This window comes from Scophthalmus maximus, chromosome 2, assembly GCF_022379125.1.
Source record: "Scophthalmus maximus strain ysfricsl-2021 chromosome 2, ASM2237912v1, whole genome shotgun sequence".
Lineage (NCBI taxonomy): Eukaryota > Metazoa > Chordata > Actinopteri > Pleuronectiformes > Scophthalmidae > Scophthalmus > Scophthalmus maximus.
This window is the reverse complement of record NC_061516.1, coordinates 21,251,023-21,271,545: the sequence shown is the minus strand read 5'-3', so window position 1 is coordinate 21,271,545 and position 20,523 is coordinate 21,251,023. Positions and strand designations below refer to the sequence as shown.

The following is a 20,523-nucleotide window of genomic DNA, read 5'->3' as shown; positions in this document are numbered from 1 at the left end:
TACATGATCTGCTCTCTCTTCGTTTGGTGGCCGCCTGGAGGCAGAGAGGGTTGGATGTTGTTGGCGGTGTGTCAACAAGGGAGCCAACAATATTTAGTCTGCACAAAGGCTCTCACTCATTTGTTAATCTGGCCCAGGACAAAGGTGAGACGGAGGTGACGCCTCGCCACCTCCTGCGTTTCTGGCGCCACCTAGTGGATCCAGTCAACTACTCACGACTTTCTATCTCTTGTTTTATAGTTAATGCCTACGTCAAAATTAAACCATAGGGGCAAAAAAAAAGAAGTCATTTTCAAGTCCAGAAACTCGAGCACCAGTTAACTTTTCATATTTGATAACAGGGTGATTATTGTCCTAGAAACAATAATTATAAAATCACCTATCATATAATCCGAACATCGCCTATATCCTGGTGACTTCACCTATGACAGCGTGGACCTTTTTGTGCCTTTGGCGCGGTCCACCTGGTCGGGCTTTGACGTCAGGTGAGTGGAACACTCCCCATCCTCCTGGTCCTGAGCACGAGTGCCTCAGCTGAGGTGCGCACTGAGCGCGCCGCTCGGCCCGCCCGGACTCCGCAGTGTCGGTTACCCGTGCCGTCGCCGCGGCTGCTCGCTCCCGACACCACGTCCCGCCGCAGACTTTCCGGACCCGGGGAAGAACCGGCGCTGAGCCGGGAGACGCCAAAAAAGCCATGGCCGAGTCCAACCCGCTGCGGGGGTTCCCCCGTCTGCGCCGGGCCGCGGTAAGCTCCGCCGGTGGGAGGATGAGGAGGATGAGGATGATGGGAGGTGGGAGGCTCCAAACAGTGCAGCGGGGATACTGCAGCAGAGAGATGAGGAGAGGTAGACGAGCTGCTCCTTACACACTTCAGGACTGCGACAGAGGCTGGGATGTGTGTTCTCAGGGCAGCTGCAGGAACAGATATTAAACATGGCTCTCGGTGCACAGCCTGCATGGTCAGATTCAGATGTTGAGAGTCTGGGTAGTGGACCAGGACAGGCCAATGACAAACGTGTGTGTGTGTGTGTGTGTGTGTGTGTGTGTGTGTGTGCGCGTGCGCGTGTGTGTTTGGACTGCAACTGCAATGGCAGAACAGCAGTGGACCGTATGAGCTGTGGCACTGCAACTGCAGTGTGTTCAAGTTGTGCAGCTCCATGTAATCGACCACGTCTCAAATACCCACAAATGTAGTTGTGGAATGCGAATCATGCGGAAACGAGACTGCAGTCGCCCAACAACATCCATCACGGCTGCTACGCGAGTGAGGGGAAAGGTTCGTCGTGAAAACGTGGAATGATATTTCCAACGCCTATTACTTTTCTAGAGGCTAAAATGCAGGTGAGTGGGGGAGGAAGTTGTGTATGTATTTGGCCTCAGTTTCAGCAGTGTCTGAAAAGTCAGTGTCCCTTTGCCATCAGTTGTGATTGTAGCAATACAAAAAAAGCTGTTTCCCATGGTTGGCAAAAAAAAAAAAAAAAGGAAGGAAAAAGGTGAAGCAGGACAGTTGATAAGGACGGAGGAGTGACAGCAGAGCAGAATCCGTCTGAAGGGGCCGACTCAAGTGCTGTGGAGACCCAGAGGCTCCCCAGACTGACACAGAGAGATGCTGATGCTGTGTTGAGCTCTGCTCCACTGCACGGACTCGACACCAGTCAGCTGTCCACACGTCCGGCTGACCGACCTCTCATCCCACCCAGTCCGTACACTTCTGCTATAGTCCGGGGATGCAGTGAGGGGAACATCCACAATGTCAGGCTGGCATCATTAATGTCAGGACAAGTACTGGGACCTCTCCTTCGTTCCCACACTCCTGTCCCCCTGTTTCATTCCATTCGGCATCTAAGGATATTACAGCGATAATTAACACAAATGAAATGACTCTCTTCCTATTTCAGACCTCATTTCCGGGCAACCTGCATTTGGTGTTGGTGCTCCAGCCCGGCAGCTTGTTAGGCTCTGCCCCCAGTCCGTCCTCGGGCACTGACCTGGGCTTTCGCTTCAGCCAGGATGACTTCCTGCTAAAGATGCCGGTTTGTGTTTCCTGATATTACAATCCAGTCTCTGCTCTGCACTATACACACATTCTTCTCTTCCCTTCTTTGAGAGTCGATTTCTTTAGTTGTTAACTCTCTGGCGTCCAGGTTCTCAATAGCCTTTTCATTTTCCTTTTTGTCTCACGCGTTGTCTGTCGTTATCCCCACGTGCATGGTGTCCCTGTGCGCAGCGCCCAGCTCAGTTACAAGTCCGACATCTCATTTTGTAGATTTAATAGAGTATAAAACTGCCAGCTATCTAAAATACAAGAAAACTGGTACGTGTCTGTAGAAAAATCTAAATCTGTGCCACTAATGATGACTGAAAATATTGTTACAGAACAATTCAGGGTGGTAAAAAAATGTTAAATCACTGTTTATTCACACAAATACAGCAGATACATGTAAGTGATAAAACTTACAACACTGTTAATTTACATTTTTAGTAAGCAACCATTTTAAAGTTCATGTCTTTATATCACTGAAGTTTTCTTTCTCTCAACTGAGGCTACATGAGTTATAAATATAGTTATGTTACTAATGATAAAACATGCTCAGCGTGTTCACCGATGAAGGGGCAGACTGCAGAGGTCACAATGTCAATCACAGCACAGCACTGGCTGTGGGGTTTGTCCCTGGTCCTAGGTGGTGATGCTGCGTTCTGTTGGCGAACTTCTGCGCTACATCGACGAAAACCACCTGACGTCGGACTTCACTGCGAAAGTGGAGTATTGCCAAAGTGACTGGGTCGTCCTCCGCACGGTACGCACTTGTGACGCTCCACTGTGGGCTCAGGCTACGTTAGCGCCAGATGCTCACCTCACACCTCTGGTCTTCGCAACTGCAAGTTAAACGACAGCCGATATCAAACTGACAAGATTGACTTGGTAGATCCGTGATATGTCAATGAGAGAATTCGTTCTTGATATAATTCCCTTGCTCTTCTTAAGTCAGTTAGAGAGTTATAGATATTCAATAGAGTTTCATGTGTGTGTGATTTTGTGGGACTGCAGTCCATTGAGACCTTTGCGGTGACAGTGAAGGAGATCGCCCAGCTGCTGCAGGGCTTTGGATCGGAACTGTCTGAGACCGACATTCCAGATGAAGCTAATGCCGTCGAGTTCCTGCTGCACTCACACACGCACCGATACCGGCAGATGAAGGTTTGTCACTCTTCGGTCTTTCCCTCTCACCCTCCGCCGCTCGTTTGCTTGCCATGTCGTTCCCTGGCTTTGTGTGTGTGGTGGCACGTTTTGATTTTCTCTTTGGTGGCGGTGTGTCGTGTCTGTGTTTCAGGAGGACATCCGCAGTGTGCTGAAGGAAGGACGCCTGCTGCTGTCCAACCTGGACACTGTCAAGGCCTCCAAGAGAGACGCGGAGGAGGAGAGGGAAATACAGGCAGATATGGCCACTGTTCAGAGGTGCAGTCCAAGTGAACTCTTTTATTCTTCCTCAGGGAAACTAATTGGGCACAACAAGTCTTCCAATGAATACATACGGTAGTGAATGAATATAGATGAGTGGCTCGACAAGACATATAATCAGTTCGATGCCAATGCGCTTGTGCGCATGTGTGTTTTAGGCTCCTGACTCAGCTCAGGGACATGGAGGAGGCGTTTGACGGCTTCTTCGAGAAACACCACCTGAAGCTGCAGCAGTACACGCAGCTGCTGCAATATGAAATAAGTTTCCAGCAGGTACGGTGACTGGTATTTGTCTCCGTCTTCCCTAAATTGTGTCAGTTCTGACGCTGTGTTGCGCTGCTGTGACGATAAACTCTGTGTGTGTGTGTGTGTGTGTGTGTGTGTGTGTAGATGGACGAGGTGATGGAGCGGCTCTCTGCCATGGAGAAGGGGATTGCCTCTGTGGGGACCACGTTGGTTGAAACAGAACAACTACTGAAAGACCTGGAGACGCTGGACAAACATGCTCAGGTCAACACACACAACAGCATGCACATGGTCGACATGTCAGATCATTTGTTCACACTTTTCACACACACACACACACACACACACACACACACACACACACACACACAGACACACACACACACACACACATGCTGGTATCTCTCAGCACATCTGGAAAGTGGTCGCACCCAAGCATTTTGACGATGAGTAGGATTGAGCAGACAAAATTAAAGTTACTGTGGGTTCGGTGTTTGTGGTTCAGGAGGAGATGGCTCGTGCCCAGGTGGTGATCCTGCACGGCCACCAGTTGGCCGCCAACCACCACTACGCCCTGGCGCTCATCGTCCAGCACTGCAACGAGCTGCGACATCACTGCGACATCATCACTGCCGCCATACGCACCAAGCGGGCCTCGCTCACTCGAGCACGAGACCTGCTGCACCGCCTGGAAGACGTAAGAGAGGCTCTCTGACGCACAAGCGAACACACACACACACACACACACACACACACACACACACACACACACACACACACACACACACACACAGAGACTTGTACTTGTAAGCTTTGTGTGAATAAATAATATTAAAGAAAAATAAATTTCTCAAATATGCAGGTGTACAATGCCACCAAACTCTGTCTGTTCCACTTTATTTAGATTTTAAATTTAGAATCAAAGACTACTATTGATCAAACACCTCCAATGAGCAAAGTTCCTCCAGTGGATATTTTCTTTCTTCTTTGTTTCATTCAAAGTTAAATGAAATATTCATAATGTTCCGTTAAAGCATATAATGTCTCAGAAAGAGCAGTGTGTAATTTCGTGTGTTGTGTCTTTCTGTGTGTGTGTGTGTGTGTGTGTGTGTGTGTGTGTGTGTGTGTGTGTGTGTGTGTGTGTGTGTGTGTGTGTGTGTGTGTGTGTGTGTGTGTGTGTGTGTGTGTGTGTGTGTGTGTGTGTGTGTGTGTGTGTGTGCAGGCGCTGCGTTGGTGTGATGAGGGAGCCTATCTGCTGGCGAGTCAGATGGTGGACAGGTTCCAAACTAGAGAGGGAGCTCAGGAGGCGCTGCAGTACCTGAGCATTCACCAGGAGAGGGCGCCATCCGCACTGAAAAACAGCCAGGACACTCTGAGCCTGGAGTTCGAAGCCACACTAACCCCACAGCTGCAGGTGACCTATCGCTACTGACACACACACACACACACACACACACAGATGACCGACAACCCACCTCCACTTTCACTCCTTTCTACCTTCTAGTCTCACATTTCCATGGTAACAGAGAAGCTGAACTCGGTGCAGTCCATGATCAGGAACAGAGAGCGGTGTCTGAGGAAGCTGGCGGATGTGCAGGTCAGACCCATCCAGCTGGTGGCACCGAGGCCCGAACCGGACCAGACCTGGCAGCGCTGCAAGTCACCCCTCTTCTCCCCCAAGCATGGTACGAGCCTCTCCAACTGCCCTCTGTTCATCACGTTGGTCCGCTCGTGAAAATAAGTCACACTCAGTTTTCAGTCCAGTTTTAAGACATTTCCCGAAGGTTCGGACATTAGAAGCAGGATTTAATCAAGGGAAATGCAAAATGGTCTCATCCCATTTTCCTGGGCATCTGGTGTGTAAAACATTTTTCCATGGAAATACCCACGGCATTTTTTAAAAATCTCATGTGCCGTCTCTTTCTGCTTTTTTTCCTTTGCTCTGTCAAACTCTCTGCAGGTGTAGACTTAAACGTCCTGAACTCCAAGTTTTCCTTTGACCTTCTTCCTGGTAAAAGAGCTGCGAGGAGGAACAACAGCCAACGCAAGGTGTGTGTGTGTCTGTGTGTGTGTGTGTGTGTGTGTGTGTGTGTGAGTGATTTCTACTGTGTGGTGACGAACCTTTGATAAACCATGTACAAAGTTTTTAAAAAAAGTACAATAAATACAGTAGATTTTCTGCTTTCTTGTTTCATGTGTTTCGTCAGATCGAGGTGATGCATGATTACCAAGGCAACCGCAGCTGTCTGTACGGCAGTAATCCTGAAACAGATTCAGAGGTGGAAGACAATCCAGAGCAGGTCACCAGGTAAGTCACCTTCTCACATGTCTCAACTGACCCCCGACCTCAAGCTTGACCTCTGACTCTAGTCTTGCACTGATTATGTTTTGGTGCACAGCTTTATGGGTTAGTATTTGATATGTTATTATATTAATATCAATGTTATTTTGAGCTTTGCATTTTCTTCTCTCACTCTCACTCTTTGTAGGCATATTATGAAGGAGCTGATAGCGACAGAGAGGGTCTATGTGGACGAGCTGCTCTCTGTCCTTCTGGTGAGTACAGTTTGTCTTAGATTGTTATACGTCATATTTTTTTGTCAGTTTACAGTGCAGAGCATCAGGGCATATCGGGAGAGATGGAATAAAACCAGAAATAATAATTTGCTAGTCCAGCAGATGGACAAAAGAGATGAAAAACATCAGACGTGTTGTCTTCTTATTTCTGTCCCTGTTATTATGAATTCCTCTCTCCTCTCCTCTCCTCTCCTCTCCTCTCCACTCCTCTAATCAGGGCTACAGGGCAGAAATGGAGGACCCATCCATGTCTCATCTTCTTCCCTCCGCTCTGCGCAGCCAGAAGGACGTTCTGTTTGGTAACATGCCAGAGATTTACCAGTTCCACAGCAGGCAAGACACATGCACGCACGCACACACACACACACACACACACACACACACACACACACACACGCTCACAAGCTCACAAGCTGGTGCAGACTTGTGTCCCAACAACAATCCAATTTTCCTCTTGAATGTTTTTTCTCCAGGATCTTCCTCGAGGATCTGCAGAGTTGCCTGGAGACGCCAGAGAGGGTGGGGGCTTGCTTCCTACATCGGGTGAGAAAGAAACGCGAGACGAAACCTAAAGACTGTAACGCAAAGTGATATGACGTAACACACCTAAGTGTACATTTGTGCGTGTTTGAGCAGAAGGAGAAGTTCCAGGTGTACGAGCGCTACTGCCAAAACAAGTCTCGCTCCGAGCTGCTGTGGAGACAGTGCTCGGACTCCCCCTTCTTTCAGGTAGTTACAAACTGTGCGTTTCACATGAAAGTGCAGGATCAAATGGATTCGAGCTGGAACGAGTCTGTTGCTTGTGATCATCATTTATGATTGTCCAATTATGACAAGCATTGAAAAATCTGTCAATAATGTCTCTCTCTCTCTCTCTCTCTCGCTCTCTTGCTCTCGCTCTGTCTCGGCAGGAGTGCCAGAAGAAGCTGGAGCACAAGCTGGGCTTGGACTCTTACCTCCTGAAACCAGTCCAACGCCTCGCCAAGTACCAGCTGCTACTCAAGGTTCTGTACATCTGCAACCAGTCGCTGACGCAGAAAAGCGCCTCACGCGATGACATGAATTGCTTTGAATTGTCCTGAGATTACGCGTCCACCATTTCGGAAAATCCTCACATCTTTGTCGGCATCAGGATTGGTAGGAAAACATTTTTTAAAAATCCCCAAAAAGAGGTAGGGAGCATGTTCACAAAAGATGTTCCTGAGCTCGCCGAGCCTGCATCTCTTGGCCTGGCCTCTGTCAACGGCTTTTAATAATTAGTTTAAAAGATTTCAAATTGTCCAAAAACAAGTAGTGAGGTCGGTCAGTCTGTTCAGAAATTGGATTGTTTTTAGGAAAAGTGAATGCAGATGGATGAACGGACAAAGAGATGTCGACAGCAACAGCAACAATAAGGACAAGACACAGACGCAGAAATCCACGCATGTGGTCACAAAACAGGCTCAAAGACAAATCGACGCCATTTTTCCTGAGTTGCAGACGCGCAGGGCAGGCGGTCGATTAAACCTTCACGCTGGTCGACATCCAGACAAACGGCCGTAGATTAGATCAACTGAAAAACGCGGAGCTAACCCGTATCTCTGTCGCTGTGCAGGAGCTGCTGAGGCACCGTGCGGAGGAGCGGTACCGCTGCGAGCTGCAGGACGCTCTGGACTCCATGCTGGAGCTGCTGAAGTCCGTCAACGACTCCATGCATCAGATAGCCATCACTGGATATCAGGTGCCAGCGCGTCAATAAATCAATAAGTGAGACAGTGGATGATCATGTTTCTGGATGCCAGATGCACACGTCAGTATGCTTTAATACAAAATGGTCCAATCGAAACCCTTGACTGCATTGTAACGAGTGCAGCGACAAAGGGACGTTATTACCTGTAAAAATATATGTCTCTTTTTAACCATCGCAGGTGGAAGAATAGTTGTTTTTTTTGTTCTGTTTCTCAATATGCAATATTTTATTTCCCATTTGCTTTTCTTTTCTGTTTCCTCAGGCACAAACTGAAAACTATGAAGTGAATCAGAAGTTTTATGAACTTGGCATAATTCCACTTCATTTAGTGTTTACTGGGATGACACTGAACTGAGGGAACATTCACTAAAACTTTTATGATTATTATTCATTTCACAAGAAATTTACTGATATTACTTTCTCCAATAGGGAGATTGTTGATTGTTGTTGTAAAATTCTTCTTTGTCCTTAGAGACGTCTTGATTCATCTTTTTGCTTTTGTTTTTTGCTTTGTGTCTTTCTAGAAGTGTTTTGCATAAACACATATCAATCCACAATCTGCATCACAACTTTCATAAAAGCATCTTCAGTTGCTAATAACCACAACTCTGTGTAATTCCTCATTGACCGAAGCTACAGTCTTGAAACACATCGGTATATTTCATTGCAAATCAATAGCGTCGGGTGAATAATAGCGCATCACAAATATCAACAATCATGTTGATGGTGAAAGGGTTGTTAACGCAATGTGTCTTGTGCAAGCACTACTTTGAGTATCTTAAAAATCACTCTGCAGTGATTGTTTTTCTTAGATTCCTTATTTTTAGTCTGCTTGACAATTCCGTTTGCCTGAGTTCCTCTCGTCTCTGTCCACCTGTCCCGGTCCCAGGGCGACCTCAGCCAGCTGGGCCGCGTGGTGCTGCAGGGAGGCTTCAGCGTGTGGATCAGCCATAAGAGGGCAGCGGTGAGGATGAAAGAGCTGGCCCGGTTCAAACCCATGCAGAGGCATCTCTTCCTCTACGACCACGCCCTGCTCTTCTGCAAGCGCAGAGACGAGGACAACCACGACCGGACGCCCTTCTACAGCTTCAAATCCTGCCTCAGAGTAACAATACACACTACACTCCCTTTGTTAGGTGCACCAAACTACATTCGACGCTAGGCTTATCCAAAGCCGCGCAATAAATCCTCCCTTTATGATGCCTTTCCCGGTTTGGATTCACGTCTGACTTAGCTGCTCATTTTGGAGGCTGCACTGAACTGATCTGCCTATTATTGTCTGTGACCCTTGGTTGGTTTCTAATAAAAATAACCGAGTCAGTGACGATGTCAGGCTACAGTTCAATGAATGACTGTTCCTTCTTTCTGCAGATGAGTGCGGTGGGAATCACAGAAAATGTGAAAGGTGATTTGAAGAAATTCGAGATCTGGTACAATGGCAGAGAAGTAGTGTACATAGTTCAGGTACCTGATCTTCTGCCCTCAATTGAAAAAAATGTAATCTTCTCTACCCAGTTTAAGTCGTACATGTCTGAACCTGTGTGTGTGTGTGTGTGTGTGTGTGTGTGTGTGTGTGTGTGTGTGTGTGTGTGTGTGTGTGTGTGTGTGTGTGTGTGTGTGTGTGTGTGTGTGTGTGTGTGTGTGTGTGTGTGTGTGTGTGTCTCTAGGCTCCCACAGTGGAGGTCAAAGTTGCCTGGCTGACGGAGATCCGAAAGATTCTCACCAACCAGCAGAAACTGTGTCAAGGTCTCTGTTCTTGTTACGATTTACTTTCTACCTCTATGTTGTTGTTTTTCAATTCCTGCTTTTTATTTTGGGGAACTAAGTTGGGTTCGGCTCTCGTATGTTTATTAGGGGAAGTACAGAACTGAGGATCTGTCTTTAACCTCTTTCCTTGTCATCTTATGCCCTTTGCTCTTTTTCACTTTGGGAAAACCGCGGACGTTTTCGGTGAAATCCCGTCAGTGGTTTGTGTATTTTGATTTCCTTAAATTTCATCCGTCCCTTCTCTTTTCTCAGACGAGGCTCATCCTCTATCGCTCTCAGGCAACCCAGTTTCCGACAGGTGAAGCTCTCTGCATGACCTCTGTCTGTCATGCTCCGTGTCAGCCTGTGGCCTCCTGGCGTGTGGTCGTGAGACTGGGCAGACTCGCTTGTAGCCTTTATTGGAAAAAAAAAAATACTGAAATTAATTGAAGGAAAATGTTTCTATCAGCTGTAATTTTCATGATGGAAATTCAATTTCTAAAATGATTTGATTGTCAAGTAAGTCCTCAATTTCACCCACATGCCACCCTTTCTTATTTATTTTTTTTAAATGACAAAGCATCATGGTTATCTGCACACAGGTTGTTAAAGTAAATTGAGTTTCTAGTAGTGCAGTTTGTGCGTATGGCTCTGTATTATCTTTTATTTGTCATTACCCTTGAGAAAACGAAGATTACCCATCTACTACTTAAAGCAGGTTGAAAAACACTGGATTTTTAAATAATGCTGTTTAATGAAAGCCTGGTTTGTGTGAAAATTACTGCAACCCCATAATAACATTTCCATATATTGCAGCGATCTCTGATCAAATTGATGTGTGTGCGTGCTATAAACTCAATCGTCCTTTGAAATGAGACGCTGAAATATATGTGACTGTGAACTTGATGGAATGCTGTATTGACTTACAGAATGTGGATGAGCTCGTTTTGTGACACCGTGGATGTTGTTGTTGTTGTTGTTGTTGTTGTTTTTTTCGTTTTGTTTGTCGTGGTCATGTCTTGGTCCCGCGGTGATGCTGTCTATAGTGCATCAGAGATGTGTGTGTCGTGGGGCGGAGCGTCGGTGGGAGGCTGCTCAGCGTGTCTCCCTGTTCCTCACAGCTCCTCTGCAACAAGCCACTCCCACAGGCACCGGGGGGAGGAGTCAGCACACACCAGCCCTGCCCACTCTGAGCCCGTGGTTCACTCACCTCGACGCAGTGAGTCGTTGTGACGGATTCAAACAAAGCAGATGTTGTCTTTGTGTATTTGCTACACTTGCTTTTGATAAAAACAGGATAGGAGGGCAAGATGTTTCATGATAGTTCAGTCAAAGATATACAGGTGGTCAAAGTCAATGCAAGTCCAATAGCCCATGTGGTGCACAATCACTAACTGTAGTGTTTGTAGTAGTGGGAACAGTAAGAAGCCCTCCACCTTAAGAACTGTGGAGCATCGGGGTCAGATATTCATTTTGATCCTCAACCGAAGAGATTCATGCAACAGTATTTTCACATCTATTCTCTGACAAACTGGAACTAAGCCAGTTCAGCTATCTGAGAAGTACAGCGATGGGTTCACTTTTCTTGGTCTGTGTTTGGACTCGAGTAGCAACTTTATGCGTGAGCTAAAGTAGTTTTTTGGCATAGTGGTTAAAAAAGATTCCAGCTGTCTGTCTGTGACCTGTAGGTTGGCCTGTCCCTGCCCACTCAGTTGCGATCTGCGAAGGCCTGGAGGACTGGGCCGCGACTGACCTCTCCAACCTATCAGACTCAGAGGAGGAGGATCAGCCTGCTCCACTGGTGAGCTTTTGTTACTGTTATGGCAAAAAAAAAAAAAATCATATGCATCTGTCTATATAGATTTAGGACTGTTATGCATTTGGAAAATGATTGAAATGTTCACTCTTCTCTTCACTTTCTGTTTCAGGTGGCAGGGAGGTATAGAGTCATGGTAGAGAGCAGCATGGCCAGCACAGATGACATCATATTTAACAGTGGTGATGTCATCCAGCTGCTTCATGAGGACTCGTCAGGAATGTGGTAAATTGTGTCAGAAATGATGCCTACAGTCACTTCAAAATTCAGATGCAAACAAGCCAGGAGATAAAAAAAAAGAGGAAAAGAATTAAATGAGGATAAGTTAGATGATAAATGGTGACCTTTTTGACACTGTGTTGTGATGTGTGATTACAGGATGGTGAGGAATGTAAGTCGCTGTGAAGAGGGGCGTGTTCTGCCTGAAGACCTGCACAGGATTTTGGGAGAGACCTGCTGAGAGCCAATCAGAACAGAGGACAGATGACGCCTGTGTCCATTCTCCAACCGCTTGTGTCACTTATTTGGCTCCCTCCCTCCCTCCCTCTCTCCCTACACACACACACTCACACTCACACATACACACACAGACACACACACACACACGCTCACATATCCCCTTAACATCTGACTATGCTGAGACATTCATCATGAGATTGAAGCACAACATCAGCCAAAAAAACTTTACATTTCAAACGTCCGTGTTCACTCACCTCATAAGACTGTGACAGAGCAAAGGACATTAATGGGACCTCACTTTTTCCCCCCGGCATAAACATCTATATGAACTGGACTGAAGCCATTGAAGAGGAGGCTTTTATTCATACATACAGGATTGACTTTATTGTTACATCGTTTCTATTTTCCTATGAATTATCATAGAAATCATGAATATGCCTATCGACATATCATCACTGTTCATGTGCCAAACAGTTCAACTAATCATTGCGGCTTTATTTTGTACACAGCAACAATCTCCTTTATGGAAAATAGCTTTCACTTCGTCGTTTCATTATTTTGAAGGAATTTGATTTGTCTTAATGTCCAACACAGCCAACAACATCGCTAGATGGTTTGCATGCGATGTCACTGTGCTCAGAAATCACAGCGGATACTCCACCTCTTTGTGGCAGAAGCAAACATTTCAACATCTGCCAGGTGTGTTCACATGGAACAAGAAAGAGAAGAAAATGGAAACACATCTTGGGAAAAGTAACGATGTTACAGATGTTGCAGCATTTTTGTTGTGCCACTCAGTGATGTCGGTGAATGTGGAAATGTCACCGCATACCCTCTGTGAATATGTTTCCAGCCTGGTGTTTAAATATGTCGTGGCAGGAAAAGAAAAATTAGTAATTCCGTTGGGTTTTGACTTGCCTTATGGCTCAGTGGGAAATGTAAACAGTGCGTCCAGAGACATTGTCATTGTCATCAGAATGCACATGTCCTTCTCCTGCTATGACAAGTGAAAATGTGTCAGGTGAAAAAAATAGCGATGCACTGTGCCTCAGGCCTTTAAGATGAGCATTCAGGGTCTGAGGGAAGCACTGCGGTGCTCATGCAGGCGACAGGGAGACTAATACATTGGCCGTCGTCACTGCTGCGTCAGAGGTTGGTGAACTCTGCAGGTTTTTCCAAAAGAGTTATTTTAATTGCTTAATGTTTTTTGGGGCTTTTTTAGTGACTTTCGATTGGTGCCCATCAAAAACTCATCATCTTCTTCCGCAGCTGTGATCACCACTGTTGCCATGGGATGAGGCAAGCGTTACGTTTCTGCTCTGCATGGACAAACCACTGCAAATGCCCCCCTGATATTTATACTGCTATTTAAGTAGTAACTGTAGTGTAAGAGTAGTGTAGAGATAGAATTACCAACTGAACTGTTACAGTTGCACTGTGGATTACACAATGAATTGTTTATATTAAATTTGGGTAGCTGAATTAATGGGAAAAAAAAACTTTTAAATTAGATTTTTTTAAGAGTTAAAAATCTTTCAAACTAAGTATGGAAATTATTGATGAAAACACTGCTTCTTTACCACTATGTGTGCTGAGGCCAGGATAATCCAGTGTAATTGCTTAGGTTACTGACGGCTTTTGGAGTCAGTAAATTGTAAATACATAGAAATCTAAATTTTAGAAGTTGCTTCATCTTTGGACTATTTCAATCTAATCCTGCTGGTGACATTTGTTAACCCTAAAACTCACTTTAACACTGAACAAAGGTTCATTCCACAGTGGGAGCGTCAAAGTCAGCACACGCTGCGTGCTGGACAGTCAAAATAAGGTCAGTTGTATGAGACTCAATAACGAGTCAAATATTTTCTTCTGTAACATCATAACGTGTTATTGGGTTTGTCCAGTCAAGCTGTAATATGTTTTTTTCAACAGGACCTGTTTGCTGCTGTGGCTCATGTTGCACTTTCTTGATATCCTGAATCATCGTGAAAGCCCGTATAATAACGCACAATGTATATGATTATTTTCAAAAAATATAAGCACAGGATAATTTGGTTTGAATCAAACTGACTGATGTGATTTCTTTCCCGCTTCATGTAGTTTGGGTCGTAGCAGGCTTAAGAGCGTCATAGGGTTGAAGACCGTACACGCCTGTACTTCAGCGACACAGATTTATTTTACTAACGTTGCCTGATGAGACGTTTCTCTCGCGACTATGACGACATGTGCCCCCAACCCTGCTGTTAGTTTTGTTGCATCCATTGGGGTGGGACAGTTTATGCCTTATTAATAATAGTGAGGACTGTGATGTATTTGATAGTTCCATGGCTCTGCCACTGTGTGGATCATTGAATGGGTTAGTGTTAATTCGACTCGTGCTTTTCTGGCTATGACAGTTAAACATGTCTGTTGTGAAAGAGGCCTAAGCAGAGAAATTCCTCTCATGTAAACTCATGCATGTGTATTGTTGTTTATACGACAGGGTGACATATTAGAAGGAGCTGAACAAGAGGGAGGGTACATAGTTTTGGCCTTGCCTCAGTGTGCGGGCAACTTGTTGCCTTGCCAAAGTTGATATGACCTTACCTTCATGGAGTTCCTTGACATCATGTAACTGTAACTTCAACCCGAGAATATCAAAAGGTGTGCGAAGAGCTTTGAGGCAATTTATTCTTGCAATATTTAAACAGAGACGTGCAAACACTCCGATAGTTTGACTGGTCTTTATTAGAAAGTAAAAATCAACATTGGCACTTGTCTCAGTTGAAGAAAACCTTTCACTTTCTCAGTGGACGAACGAGGCAAATTGCTCGGTTGTCTTGACCGGCAGCTTGTATTCTTTGCCTGATTCTATTTTCGTCAGTTGTTAAATCGAATCCCTGTTTTCTGACTGATCCACGGGTAGTAGCGTGACACCCGGGTGTAGATGCCATACTTCCCATCCTTGGCGCACTCCTCCCCCCAGCTGACAATACCTGTCAGGAACCAAGTGCCTTTGTATTTGGTGGCGTGCGGGCCCCCGCTGTCCCCCTGGCACGAGTCCTTCTGTGTGGTGTCGAAGCCAGCACAGAACATAAAGCGTGTGATGTGGTACCGGCTGCTCTGTTTACATTGGGTGCGGTCCACATAGGGGACCTCCACTTTCTGAAGCCTGGTGGCCTCGGGGCCCTGGAACTTCCGCCGCCCCCAGCCACTCACCAAGGAGCCGCTGGACTCCCTCAGTATGTTCTCTGTGAAGTCTTTGGGGCCGAGGCAGATCGGACGCCGTTGGTTGGACAGTTCCACTGGTCTGGCGAGTCTCAGCAGTGCAATGTCGTGGTTATACGGTGACTTCTTATAATCGTACATGGGGTGGATGTGCTGCTCTGCCACCACGAGGTCTTCCTCTGGACCCTCATCCTTCATCACATCATGTTCACCTGGAAGCACAGATAAGCGTTTCAGTGATGTTATTTTCTGCACCAGACAATGTGTGTGAAGGTTCAAGCAGCAAGAAAATAACATTTTGAAAGAAACAGATTCGACAAAGCTAGTGAATTGGTCGTGAAGCAAAAAATAGCAAAATGTGCATCAGTGATCAACGTCACTTTTATTTTTTATATCTAAGAATAAAGCAAATGTCAGCAATTGTAGGTTCATGTAGGTGAATTTTTTAAAATCATATAAACTTTTGATTTTGCATTTTTTTAGATCTGCAAATCATAATGTTGATTCTGAATTATTTCACCTTCTAAGCAGCTTTGCTCTCATTAAATTTGAGTATTTTGAGAAATTTAGTCAATTCCGAAAAAAAGAAAGACTTCATACATGGAATTAATCAAAAGTGCATCTGTTGCACACAGAGACCAACCAAACCCACGATTCTTTACACGTCATCCAGGTTTAGTCAACATTTGTCGTCTGGTGTTTTGCTGATGAATGTGATGCCTTTGGGAAGCTGTATTGAAAAACCACTACAACTTCATATAATGCTCCATTAAAGAGGAGGCTTCCAAACCTGTCCCTGCTGGCAACCGCATTACCACATGGTGATAAAAAGCTTTGATAACAACAGGCTAAATGCTCAGTGTTCGATCACCCACGTCATGTACGTGAGTATGTTATTTTTTCATGAATGAACTGCGACCAATGGCCTCACAAACAATCAATGGGCGGAGAACAGAAAATACATTTTTAGCGTTATTTGCAGTTATTGGGGTTTTATAATTATGACAAACTCACACTCTTTTATGATGTAGGCTCTCTGCTTTCCAAAGATTCAAGAGTGTGAGCATCTTAGAAATGATTTAGTTTTTTTCCTATACCTGCTCTGACGAAGAAACCTTGCTTGGCGATTTCGGCCTTCGCCAGACAGTGGGCCGCAGTGACGACCCATAATTCACTGAGCAGAGATCCTCCACAGAAGGGCTGCGCTCTCCCAAGGGCCTCTGAGGGGGACATCAGGGTCACCTGCAAACATACACACACACACACACACACACACACACACACACACACAAGAACGCATATGCTTTGGTGTTCGTTTCTTACACATGCTGCCTCATTGTTCCCTCTTAACCTTCTGAATGTTCCCCTAACTCATCTCGTCACTGTTTTGCCTGCTGTGATCTGCTGTGATTCCTCTTAAAGGTAAAATCCTCTCCCCTGAAAAAAATTGGTATCCCTGTGTCTCCATTTTGCATCCCAACATTACCTGCCATGGTATCTCTCCAGGAGTGGCCTCATCCCCTCCCACAATCCTCTGGTCAGTGTTGTCTTTGGCCGTGATGGTGGGGAGCGTGGGGAAGAAAGCCCACCTGTCCAGCTGCTCCTCCTCGGCGGGCGTTTCGGCGACACCGGTCGCCTCGATGCCGTTCCTGGCGACCTCGGCTAGATTCATAGAGGAGCTTGAATCTGACCTCCCCGAACGCACGTCCACTGCCGGGGCCACGGACATGTCGAACGGGTCCGAGTCGTTCATAGGGAGTTCGAAGTAATCATACAACTGTGTCGCGTTGTCACCAAAGTAGTCGTCCAGCAGGGTGTCACTGTAATCCAAGCTTCTCTCAGAGGCGTTTGTCCCGTTTGACGCCCGAGGGGTTATGACCAACTTTGCGGCGGGTGTGGAGGACAAGTCCACTTGACCACAGCTGAATAGTCCTGCAAAGAAAATGGAGACAAAACAAACGATGACGTATTACGTTTTTGTCTCTTAGACATTATAAATCTTTTTGATTTTTTCAGGGTTTTTTTTTTTTTTTTTTTACAGCTGAGACTTTAATCATTAATCCACTGGCTACTTGAATCCTCTTACTCCAGTCTTTTTTTTTCCACGTCGCTGAATGTATTTCAAGAATTGAGATGGATACAAATTGAATTTTGAATGTCAGGCCAGCTGGTGCGGAGCCTATTCATCACCAGCTGACTCTTGAACAATGTGATGCGCTCAGGCGGACGGTTAGAGCTGGGTGTCACACACTATGAGTGAACTGTAATCAGAGGCACGGTTGCCCGTTTTCGGTTCAAGCTGTTGTTCAAGTATCACTTGAGTTATTTGTTGGTTTTCCTGCGTGGCTCTGGTGGTATCGTATTCGAGGCCGTCAGTAATAATCGTAAATCCTATTCTATGGTTGACAGCTGTAAACAGCAGCAGGCAGTTTATGAGTCGGTCTTAATGGATACCGAAGGGATGAGGGGTGATTCCAGCTTTCTATCTCACTGCTGTTCAGGAGTCAGCGTGCACTTTTACGGTCGGGTTGGTCAATCTGTGGGTGAGGACGTTTACGGTGCAATGGATGACGCGGGCAGTAAATTAGCACTTAAATATTGCACGGTGTGTGGTTTCATTGTTCTGGGAATTGTTTTCATTTATGCAGATCGTGTGTAATTTCTCTTTTTTTTTAAAAGGCACAGTGCTGCATTAAAGATGTGCACGTGTTCATCCTGCATGCCCTGTAATGTGCACAACACATTGTGTTTAGGAAGCAATTAGGGGCTGTGTGTGTGTGAGTGTGTGTGTGTGTTGACTTGTCACAGTTATTTTACCTGTTGTTTCACAGCTCCGCTTGTCTGGGCCGAGTTTATAGCCAGTTGCACACCGGCACACCGGTTGCTCCGCCTGCATCACACAGAAATGGGAGCATCCACCATTGTTGACCGAACACTGCTTGGTCACCTCTGAAAACAGGCGGGAAAATAGAATGAGACTCTTTCGAGTGTTGCCCTAAATTATTTTAGCAAAAATGAACCGAAGATGCTTGCTTCAGCGATGTGGTGTTTGAGCCTGTCTCACTCACCGATCTCACAGTTTTTGCCACCGAAGTTTGGTTTGCACCAGCAAACGTAAGAGTCGATTCCATCTTGACATTCAGCTCCATTCTGGCAGGGCGGTGGGTTGCACTGGTCACCATCTACACACACACACACACACACACACACACACACCCACACACACGCCTGCTTAGAGGTGATTGTACGCACTGAATTCTGTGTAACCATTGGAAACTTGTCATGCACTTGACGCACCAATGTAGCCGGCCCAGAATTCCATCTGAAAGAACGTCAATGACAGACCTCAGAGCTCAGCCGTTATACACACTCTTATTATAGCAGAGAGAAGGGATTATTTGTGTGTGCACGTACAGTTTTCTCATTGTTCTCAAACACCTCCCTGGCCTCCTCCATTGAGCAGACCTCCTCTCTACACTCCCGCTCCAGATTGTCCTTGTGCATTATTTCTTCAAGATGGCCGCTGTTGTACCTGCGCTGACGAATCAGCACCGTGTGTGCCGCCTGCTGAGACACGAACACAGCCCCTATGAAGACAAAGAGGACAAAGAGGGAGTCATTTCAACAGCTCTGACCCCTTTGCCAGCAAAGGATATAGGTTATCTACGATTAAACAAAACTATAGCTGGGCTTTTCAAAGTCTATAGATCCCCGCACACATGAATACTTCATATATAAACAGGGACTACAACAGTAGTCAGTCTAGTTTAGCTTTTTTACCTTTGGATGTAAAGACAGTCACTGGATTATGCTTACATTTGACGATGCTCGGGCACATTGTTGAGTTACAGGGAGCACTTTCCGTGCAGATTTAAGGACGTAGGAGGTAATGCTATGATGGGCAAGTGTAAGTCCCACTACATCTACGAACATGCGAATCATATCTGTGTCAGATTTGGAGTTACGGAGTGCAATTTCCTGGCCTCAGGGATTTAAAGTGGTTTGGCTGCCTCCACGAGCTTATTCCCCTGCTCCAGCTCCGACTGCAACATCTAACTTCCTGTTCTTGTTTATTGCGCACCTGCCCCTTTAACCTCAGTCAGTGTATTTGCGTCATGACTTTACCTATTCATTCAGTCATTAAGAATATTGATACATGTTTCATCAGAGGTCGTCCAGCCCAATGTCACTCCGCCCCCTTCCACAAAGCTGCAAGTCAATTTTTATTAAAACAACATTCATTTTTGGAGCATGCTGATCATGTCGGGACAGTAGGAAACTGGGTTATGTTGCGAGTCATTTTTTTTTATGACTATTTAGATCTGGTTTTCACCACATAATTCAAACATATCTGCTTTTCTCCACAACAGAGGGAATTACAAACTTTCATGCCCGGAAGAGAGTTTAATAATTCAATCAGATTGTTTACAGATTGTGTATAACTTAGTTGTCTAACTTAGGGTCAGATTACATGCCTGATGATCAACCACTGGACCACCAGCCCTCCTCCAATATTTTTTGCGTCTCTGACCTTTGCTTGCCTCCTGCCTCCTTAATCCATACATGCCCCCCTGCTGTTTACCTGTGTTCTCCTCTGTGATTTCAGCTGCCAGTCCACACACCTTCAGCAGCAAACCGGCAGCGAGGGCCAGCAAACAAACCCCAGCCATCTTGTTGCTGTCAGTCGTCCGTTGGCTTTTGACAGAGGAGCCAAAAACCTGAACTCACTGATGGAACAACTGATCCAGCGCTCCAAAGTACAACAACTCACTGTTTACTCACCTGAGAGGCCACAGAGTGTGTGCGTTTCTGTGTGGGTGTTTGTTAACATCCGTGTGTGTGCGTGTGCGTGTGTGCGTGTGAAAGTGAGAGTGAGAGAATGAGGACAGGGGAAAAAGTGTAGGAGTAAATATGACAAAGAGAGAGAAGTATACAGTGACAGAGTTGAATTGATTGATTTTATTCAGTCATGTCAGATTGAAACTGAGCAACAGACAGTGTTGTGTGTGTGTGTGTGTGTGTGTGTGTGTGTGTGTGTGTGTGTGTTTGTTGACATTACCAGCTGTTAATCATGTTGTTTACCATGATGACTCTTTTCCGATAAGCAGCTTTTGCACCATGGCTTACGTGGTGGTTTCAAATGGGGTAAATTCACACACACACACACACACACACACACACAAACACACACTAACACACGTCAAAACACACACAGGCATGTTTGTACTTCTATATTTCATATAGAAATAAGATATTTAATATCCCCTAACCATTCACAGCTAC

General features: G+C 45.7%; 2 protein-coding genes across 4 annotated transcripts; one reads left to right on the top strand and one right to left on the bottom strand.

Annotated features, from left to right (window-relative positions):
• The first annotated feature begins 524 nt into the window (after positions 1–524).
• LOC118300432 (proto-oncogene DBL) lies at positions 525–14,398 on the top strand. 3 transcript variants are annotated; one of them, XM_035624812.2, is made up of 26 exons: positions 525–745; positions 1,899–2,033; positions 2,682–2,798; positions 3,050–3,199; positions 3,333–3,457; positions 3,619–3,733; positions 3,851–3,970; positions 4,212–4,403; positions 4,929–5,120; positions 5,211–5,391; positions 5,667–5,755; positions 5,914–6,014; positions 6,196–6,262; positions 6,501–6,616; positions 6,757–6,826; positions 6,920–7,012; positions 7,195–7,287; positions 7,878–8,003; positions 8,902–9,117; positions 9,384–9,476; positions 9,680–9,758; positions 10,032–10,077; positions 10,880–10,977; positions 11,447–11,559; positions 11,687–11,799; positions 11,953–14,398. In XM_035624812.2, the coding sequence occupies exons 1-26, from the start codon at positions 695–697 to the stop codon at positions 12,032–12,034; spliced, it is 2,973 nt and encodes a 990-aa protein (XP_035480705.2). In that variant the 5' UTR covers positions 525–694; the 3' UTR covers positions 12,035–14,398. The 3 variants fall into 3 exon arrangements, 2 of the variants coding, with proteins under 2 accessions (XP_035480705.2, XP_035480703.2); XM_035624810.2 differs by having other exon boundaries at positions 10,805–10,977; XR_004790084.2 differs by lacking the exon at positions 10,032–10,077 and having other exon boundaries at positions 10,805–10,977.
• Positions 14,399–14,742: 344 nt separating this feature from the next.
• On the bottom strand, positions 14,743–19,989 carry f9b (coagulation factor IXb). Its single transcript, XM_035624814.2, has 8 exons — positions 19,823–19,989; positions 18,655–18,827; positions 18,538–18,562; positions 18,309–18,422; positions 18,058–18,189; positions 16,727–17,172; positions 16,338–16,482; positions 14,743–15,452 (listed from the first exon to the last, which is right to left on the bottom strand). The coding sequence occupies exons 1-8, from the start codon at positions 19,908–19,910 to the stop codon at positions 14,893–14,895; spliced, it is 1,683 nt and encodes a 560-aa protein (XP_035480707.2). The 5' UTR covers positions 19,911–19,989; the 3' UTR covers positions 14,743–14,892.
• Between the last annotated feature and the right edge of the window lie 534 nt (positions 19,990–20,523).